We start from the raw sequence: 8,648 nt of genomic DNA on the forward strand, positions 1-8,648 counted from the left end.
GTCATTTTCCAGCCGCTTCTCCCCGCCTTTCCCAGCCCCCGGCACGGGTGACGTTAGCAGCAGGCAGGGATGGTCAAGGAGAGCATCTGCGGAGCCGGTTTACGGAGGAGCCTGGATTTTGACTCACTCCCGAGGCTTGTGCCGCTGCCATCACGCAGCAGCTCCGGGCTGCATCGCAGTGGTCCGTCCCCCAGGGAGGATGGAGACCCCGCGAGCCACCAGCACTGCTGTACAGGGCAGGTGATGGCCCCACGTCAGAGCTGACCCTCTGCGGCTCAGGCTGCAGCTCCCGCAAGTGCTTTGAACTCAATTTGCTTTTAAATGGAGCCGCTTCACCTCAAGGCCGGGGGATGCGGGGGCCGTTCCGCAGCCCAGCGCTCCCGGTGGGGGGTGATGGCAGCGCCGTGACTCGCTCTGTTCTGTGGGCTCCCCTCTTTGTGCCGCATCGAGTGGCCACTTGTGCCTCTTTGCCCATGCAGGGGGGTCACCATGTGCCCGCCTGGGCTGCGCAGTGACCTCGAGCCACAGCGGTGTGATGCAGGGAGGGGCTGGACCGGGTCCTGGTTCCACACTGCAGCAGTGACCGGGTCCTGGTTCCACACTGCAGCAGTGACCACCCCCTGCCCGCCCGGCATCTGCCTCCAGATCAGGTTCATCGGGGGGTGCTGTGATCAATCAAAGTGAATGACTCCGAAGGGAGTTTGGGAGCGTCCTCCAGGCTCAGCTCACCCCCACAGTTCTCCCCATGGAGCTACCGGGGTCTCTTGCAGCCCACAAAATGCATCTTACTCTGCAGCAGCCCCAGGCATCCCTTGCCTGCATCTGCCTGCAAAACTGCTGCTTCCCTGCCCTGCCCTGGCATCCTGGCCTTGATTGAGGGCCTGGAGGGAGAACGAGCATTTAGGAGCTTCTGGAAAATCCCTGTCCCACTCAATAGGATAAAGCTCAATAGGAGCCACAGCGGAGCGGCCGCCTTCAAACGCTCCCCCCAGCAGCATCCTGCCCGCAGGGATGGTTTTCCCCATCCCACGATGGGGAGGGGGCACCCTGGAAGGGCCCTGTGTGTGCTGGGGGTGTCGGGCAGAGTGGCAGCGCTCTGTGACGTTGGTGCCATTACCTCCCACTTGCTCTCGTCCCCCTCCTCGCCGAGCCCGCTCCTCACTCATGTACTTATGAAAACTTAACTTTCCTATTAGTGCTCATGTTTCTCTTACCCAGGTGCTTAATTCCCATTGTCCCAGGGAAATGTCAGTGTGACTCACAGACACTTTCCCATTAGGAAGCGACAGATGAGTATTAATTAAACTTGCTGGTGGGTGGGCTCGCTCCAAGCTCCATTCCCAAAGGACCCCGTTATCCCCCCCCCCACGGCGGCCTGGACCCCAACCAGCCCCAGTGAGGACCCCCTCGCCCAGCCCAGCCCAACTCTGGCACACATAGAAAATAAACCGGCTCTGCTCCAGGGACAGGAGTCGTTCAACCTCCCCCTGGAGCAAAGGGAATCAGCCTTGATGAGGAATATTGTGATCAGGAAGAAACCTTATCACAAACAAGTTCTCTCCCATGCCTGTGGGGTTTGCTCCATCATCAGAAGCACATCTCCCTCCTGTGCAATTACCCTGCACAGGAGGTGGCTGCATCAGGGGCTGTTTGGTTTAGGGGGTGCTGGAAGCCGCTTTGCTTTTGGGCTCCGTGGTCCTCGGGCAGGCACCAGCCTTTGGGGCAATGCTGCATGGGGCTGGTTGCTCCTGCATGGAGCCGTTTGCCTGCAGAATTGGAGGTTGACCCCAGGAGGCCGGGCTTTAGGGATGGATTCATGGATCTGGGAGGGCTATTTGATAGAAAGGATGGGTTTGGTGTAAGAAATGCTGCCCCCCCGCAGTGGCTGTGTTGTCCCTGGGACCACTAATCCCAGCAGCAAGGGTTAAACCTGCCAGGGGGATGCCGGAAGCCCCTGACTGAGGGTAATTTGCAGCTTTTGTTCTCTGCATTGTTCTGTGCCTGCGCAGCCCAGCTCACCGCAATGAGGGGGGGCATGGATGCCCTCTGCCCCCAGATAGGTCCCACAGGGGCTATCTCCTCCATCAGTGCTGGGGAGATGCAGGATGCTCTGCCCTTGCCTTGCCCCTGCTCCCTTGGTCCTTCAGAGCTGGTGCAGCCCCAGCCTGGGCAAGCTAAAATCCACCTCCAAGCAAAAGCTGTGGGGTCCCATGAGCTTTCTGGGAAGCAGAGCTTGGCACCCAAACATGGGTGCTAGCGGAGGTGGCACCAGCCATGGGGATAGGGGACCACAGGCAGCTGGCACAGGCTGCTTTGCCCATCCAGCCATGGTTGCTGGGTGCCCAGTGGAGGCTCCTGCCCATGCCGGTGGCCCCTGTGCCTCTCCACCAGCACTGGGAGGATGAGCAGGGGCCACCGGGTCCGGCAGCTGCTGCTGGAGCCAGGGAGAAAGGCAGGTTGCTGGGAAACATTCCTCTTGAGCTCCGATAAAAATAGCTCCGTCTTCAAGGCGAGAGGACGGGGCTGCGCTGCTGGCAGAGCAGGAACAGGACCGGCTGGCCCGGACCCGTGGGGTCTGTGCCCTGGACCCCCCAGCCCCACACCTCTATAGTGACATGGTGCAGGGGGACAGTGGTGCATGGGCTGAGGGTCTGGTATTGCCTGGTGCTGCCCTCCTTCACCCCCAAATCAGGCTTGGAGGTGTTTGGACAGGAATTGGGGGTGATGGGATGCTGGGGGGGCTCGGGGGGTCTCCATCCTCCCACTCTGGTCTCCGTGCCCCTCTGACTCAGCTCTGTGGGCTTGTCCTCAAGAGGAGGAACAGAGGGGCAGTCTCGTGAGTCCAAGCCCCGACGGTGTGGACATGGTGGGGGGGTGTCTGTGCAAGGGCTTTGCTGCCTGACAGCAGCCAGGCTGGGTGGGTTTGGAGGGGGACCAGCCTTTCCCAGTGTGTTCAGACCCTCCTTTGCCTGTCCTGGTCGCTTCAGATGGGCTCAGTCCTCTCCCCAGCATCTCCCCAGCCTGGAGCGCGGGGCGCAGGGGGGAATCAGGACTTCATCCCCCTTGGGCAGGATTTGAATGTGACGCTCAGGGGGGATTCACACCCCCAGCAGCAAAACCCCTCCAGCACACAGCCAGGGGGGCAGATGGACCCCGAGCTGCCACCTCCTGTGTCTGGTGCCTAAGTTTCAGCCCTGACGGACGAGGCTGGCCCCGACGCGGGTCCCGGAGGGGTGCTGTCGGTGGCAGTGCAGTGATGGGACGTGCACCCCAGTGCTCGGGGCAGCCGGGGGGGGGCTTTGGGGAGCCCCTGGCACAGCGGGAGAACTTGCTCGGGAGGTGCTGAGGATGCTGCGGGGCTGATTATTCACAGCCTCCCTCGCCCCGATTGGCTCCACGGCGCCGAGCGCAGCCGGGCCCCGCCGCAGGAGGAGACTCCGTGGCCATAAAAGCGGGGTGAGAGGCGGCGGGTGGCGAGTCCGGCGGCACCGCGGCCCTGCCGGCACCGCCGATGCGCGGCTCAGCCTGACGCCCGCGGAGGGAGCGCATCCACCGGTCCCGACCCGGCTCGTCGAGGGCACAGCGCAGGTAGGGCTGCAGCCGGGGTCACCGCCCCGCTCCCATCGCGTGGTGCCACTCAATAAGGGGGACTCGACAAGCAGACCTGAGCCGTGGTGCCAGGAGCGGGTCACGGAGGGGCTTGCGGCCATGTGCTCCTCGTCCCTCGAGCGGGCTCAGAGCCCACGAGCTGCTGTCCAGAGCTGAGGTTTGCTTCCATGCTGATGCCACGTCTGGCCTCGGGTCACACAGGGCTAAGAGGGACAAAGGGAGCCGGGGGAGAGGACGGAGGGAGGTTTCTGTCTCAAGCAGCAGCTTGGGGTTTGCTGTGATGCTGTCCCAAAAGTCGTTGTCTTTTAGGAAGAGCCTTGTCCCGAAGGTGCTTCCAGATCGTTTTGAAAGGTGAGGAAAGGAACTGCTGGAAAGGGATTGTTCGTCTCCACCAGCAATACGTGCAAGGTCCCAACCTGCCCAGGTTAGACCTGTGTGGGAGGAGAGATCGGGGAGAGCTGTTCACATCCCGCCAGCAATAACCACAGGTTAATCAGGATGCAGGGTCGCTCCTTGTGCTTCCTGGCACACACCAGGGTTCCCCGTCCCTCCTTGGGTCTGTAACTGGCCCCGGGGTGCATGGATGCAGCTTGGGGCTTTTCTACACACAAGCAAACCTGGGCACCGAGCACTCGAGTGGAAGCAGGATGGGGAGCAGGGGATCCCGGCAGGCGCCTGACACAGGTAGGATGTGCCAGGACCCACCACTGGCATCGCTACCGAGGTGTTCCTGCAAGAGGGATGGCTCCGGAGCCTCCGTGCTCCTCCAGGTAGTGCAGGATCCAGCTCTAACTCCGCTTTTCTTCTTCCCCCCTTTGTGTGCTGCTGCTTTTCGCTTTTATTCAAAGCCCTTTGCTTTTCTCCCTTTTCCTGTCCCAGTTTTCCCAGTCACCCTCCCACACACACACCCCTTGGCTGCAGGAGCAGGGAGATGGACAAGGCACATTTGGAGTGGGGTATTCTGGGTTGCATGGGCATGGGGGGTCCTTGGCCACGCTGCAGCTCCCCTGAGTGCCATGGAGTGCTCCGTATGGAGCCGGGTGGCAGGGATGGGACACACCATGTCTGAAATGCCAGGCACTGAGCTGTGCGGTGCCGGTCGCACCTGCAGCGTGGGGTGAACACTGATGGTGTGATCCCTGCAGGCTGCTCCGGTGACACCGGCACACGGCACAGGCAAGGGAAGGGAAACAGGTAGGAAAAGAAGGGAAAAGATTCCCAGTGGAGCTGCTGGAAGCAGCGGGTGGTTCTCAGGAGCTTCATTCCCCTCTGTGCTGCAGCCGGCACTTACCTGAGCAGGTCCTCGCTCATCGGTGCTGTCTCAGTGCGGTACCAAGGTCCCGTTGCTGTGTCTTGGTGGCCAGGGCTGGCTGAGGTCCCTCCGTGCCCATCCCGGTGCCAGGACTGGCAGAGGTGCCACGCTCCGGGCTGCGCGGTGCAGCCGGGGAATGCAGAGAGCGCGACACACGGCGGTGTGGATTAATTCAAATGAAGTTTTAATCTAGCCTGAATTAATACCGTGGCATTAACACTTCTTCATCAGGACCAATTACAGAGCATTAGCAGATAGTGCTGGAGAATACAATAGTCTCTGATATGCGTCATTAATGTGTAACAGATCCCTCTGGGTCATGTCTTTCCACCCTAGATGAAAGCAGGCAAGGAGGTGGGCAGGGGCTTGCTGCCAGCGCATCCTTTTGGGGTTGGTTCTTGCACCCAGGGCTGTCATGGTCCCGGTGGCACCGTGGTCCTGTGGCACCGCAGCCAGGGCTGGCACTGTCCCCTCCAGCCTTGCTGAGGGGTTCTGGAGCAGCACAGCCCCTTTCCCAGCCATTGCACCATGAGTTCAGCCCTCCCTGGTCTCATCCATGAAGGTGAGAGGCTCTGGCTTGGCTCCAGTCAGGCTGGGAGGTGGTGGTCCTGGCTTGCAGGTAGGCTTGAGCCTGGAATCCAGCTTTTCCCCTTTCCTTCTGCTGCAGCAGAAGCAGTAGTAGTGGGAGTGAGAGGAACCAGGGCGGTGCAGGTATGGGGTGGCTTCATATCTGCTGATGGCATCACCCTGTCCCCTTTCTGCCGGTGGCTGCATTTGTTTTGCTTTTCTTCCCCAAGGCCAAGGGGAGAGCCCGTGGTTAATCTCCTCTGTGTTAATGTGGTGATCACAATATTGCAGAGAAACTCAACAGTGAAGACAAAAAGGGGCTTTTCTTTCTAATGGTGTGGAAGGAGAGAGCGATGGGATGGGGATCAGATGGGGTGGGATGGGATGATGGTCTCTGCAGACCTCAGTAGACCTGGGGCCCTGAGAGGCTCCGGGCTTGTGCCAAAGATCAGGCTGCAGCCAGGGTGAGCGATCACATCCCGCAGCATCCCTGCAGTCACTCCTGTCCCCTTCTCTCCCTGCCTGGACCCAGGAGCAGCACCCGGAGTTACACGGGCACGGTGTCCTGGTGCCAGTCCCCAGGAGCAGCCCTGCAGGTGCAGATGGAAGGTGCCCTGCACTAAGGGTGCCGGTGGGGCAGTGATGATGCCAGCACAGGGAGGCTGATGGGCTCTGTCTCTCCCTCCCCAGGCAGCGGCTGCGGGGTGCAATGGTGCGGAGGGCGCTGGTGCTGGTGCTCTGCCTCTCCCTGGCTGCGGCGGCATCGGCCGACTGCGTGACCCAGTGCTCCCTCTGTGCAGCACAGACCCACGGCACCGAGACCAGCATCTGGCCCCTGGTGAGTCACAGCATCACGGGTGCTGCTGCACGGGGTGGTGGTGCGGGTACCCCGGGGTGATGGGCGCGGGTGAGCTGCAGCTCCTCACTACGCTTGGGATCACAAGGGACAGGAACTCCCGTGCTTGGGTTGTGGGAACCGCAGAAGCAGGGTGGGATGGAGAACAGGGATCACCCGGAGCACCAAGGTGATGCCAGCGGGGGTCCTGGGGCTGCTGTCTTACAGATGTGCCTGTGGGAATGCCAGGGCTCCTCACCCCCGGGCCCCGAGTGGGACACGTGCAGGAAGGCGCTGGCGCTCCTGGCCCCGCTGGTGGCTCTGGCTGAGGGGACGGAGCCGGTGGAGGAGGAGGAGGCCGAGCCGGAGCAGGAGCTGGGTCCTGGCGAGCAGCCGCTGGCGCCAGCCAAGCGCTACGGGGGCTTCATGAAGAAGATGTCCAAGGGGAAGCTGCTGTCCCTGCTGCGCGAGAACGCCCACAGCAAGGGCGGCCTCAGCAAGAAGTTCGGGGGCTTCGGCCGCAAGCCCGGGGAGCGGGAGGCCCCCGAGGACTACCCGGGGTTGGCAGGGGCTGGGGGCGAGGAGGAGCCCACGGGCGCCGGGGCCGAGGGGCAGGAGCTGCACAAGCGCTACGGCGGCTTCATGCGCCGCATCCGGCCCAAGCTCAAGTGGGACAATCAGAAGCGCTACGGGGGCTTCCTGCGGCGGCAGTTCAAGGTGAACACGCGGGCGGACGAGGACCCCAGCGCCTACTCAGGGGAGGTCTTGGACCTATAGAGCCCGGCATCAGGGTCCCCACGCTGCCAGCCTGGACTGTGCCGTCACCCCCCGGCCCCATCCCTTTCCCAGTCCGGTGTGGCCGGTGTCATCCCTGCCTCATCCACCCAGGGGACCACAGGTCTCCATCCCCAGTGATCCCTCCCTGGTTCACCTGCCCATCCCTTAGGGACCCCAGGTACCAAGGGGACAGTGCCACCCCTCTGGCTGCTGCTGGTGCGGCTGCGGGTCCAGCCCCAGGGCTCCTGGGGGCAAATTAAGGGGGGGGACCCATATCCTCCACCCTCCCACAGCTGCAGAGCACAGCAGGGTCTGGGAACCATCATGGCTGATGTAGAGGGCAATGGCCTCTGAGCACCGGGAAGGATGAGCTGGAGCATTGGACCTGTGCCCCTTCTTCCCCCCCCCCCCCCCCCAAGCCAATAAAAGGCAGATACCAACAAAGCCAAAGCTGTGCTGAGCATCCTCCATGGGCCATTCCACACCCTTGGCATGAAGGGACCATGCACCCCGAAGCTGGGGCCTGGTGGGTTGATGGGGGTGCCATGGGTGCCAGCCGAGACCATCAGGCAGCATGAAGTGGTACCCTGCCTGTGCCATGGATGCTGATGGGGATGCAGGACCCCATGCACCATCACTGCTGCCCCTGGATGCAGCAGTGCCGCATGGGGAGAGGTGCCCAGGGGGACCAGTCCTATAGCCCTCATCCCAACCTCAACCTCCTGCTGCTCTTCCTCCCTGTGCAAGCTGAGATTCCCCCCTCCCTGCTGTGGGACAGGCAGCCCCCAGTGCACGGGGACACGCTGATGGGGGGGAGCAGCACAGGACTTTCCACTTTTATTATAAAAATATCTCGCAAGCAAAAAGAAGAAACCAAAAAAGTTCTGTACAAGCAGTCCCACCACTCCCAAAACATCCCCAGTCCCTCCAGCCCACCCCCCCCCCCCCCAGCAACCATGGGGGGCCAGCCCCATGCCGCAAGGCCACCCGGGTGCTATGGGAGCCAGCGCAGGGTGGTATCCCTGTGTAGTGGGGCACAGGGAGGGGGCACTTGGAAGACACTGATCCCCAAGGAAGGGCTGGGGGCAACCTGCCTGGCCCCTGCTCAGAGCTGGGGAGGGGTTGTGCAAGTCCCTTTAGAGCTCTGTGGGGTTTAGGGGTCGTAGCTGGGGCCTCGGTCTTCGTTTTGCACATCTTAATTCTAGTGTTAAGTACACAGCAGAACACCCACGTACAGCACGGAACATTGGGGTTTAGCTCGAGAAATTAACAGTTACATGGCGAACAGTCAAAACATGTTACACGGTACCTGCGGGGAGGGAGCCGGGCTGGGGGGGGCACCGGCCGAGGACGAGCTGCACGCGTTGTACAAGCCTGGGGCAGCGCTGGTGGGTGCCGGGGCAGGGCAAGGCTGTGTAGAGGGTGATGAAAAGGATGCTCTGTGCCGGGGAGGGGGCGTACCTGGAGCCTCCCTGGGCGGCAGGATGGGCAGAAGCCTTGGAGGGGGGGGGGGCTCGGCTCGCCGGCCTTCCCAGCATCATTGGCCCG

General features: G+C 62.1%; 1 protein-coding gene across 1 annotated transcript; it reads left to right on the forward strand.

The window, feature by feature from the left end:
* Positions 1–3,097: 3,097 nt before the first annotated feature.
* PDYN (prodynorphin) lies at positions 3,098–7,499 on the forward strand. The gene is made up of 3 exons (XM_057416552.1): positions 3,098–3,588; positions 6,179–6,326; positions 6,552–7,499. The coding sequence occupies exons 2-3, from the start codon at positions 6,198–6,200 to the stop codon at positions 7,098–7,100; spliced, it is 678 nt and encodes a 225-aa protein (XP_057272535.1). The 5' UTR covers positions 3,098–3,588; positions 6,179–6,197; the 3' UTR covers positions 7,101–7,499.
* Positions 7,500–8,648: the final 1,149 nt, after the last annotated feature.

Source organism: Pezoporus wallicus, unplaced genomic scaffold (genome assembly GCF_028554395.1).
Source record: "Pezoporus wallicus isolate ANWC-B61680 ecotype Strahan unplaced genomic scaffold, APGP_CSIRO_Pwel_v1 contig_13399, whole genome shotgun sequence".
In the NCBI taxonomy this organism is placed as follows: Eukaryota; Metazoa; Chordata; class Aves; order Psittaciformes; family Psittacidae; genus Pezoporus; species Pezoporus wallicus.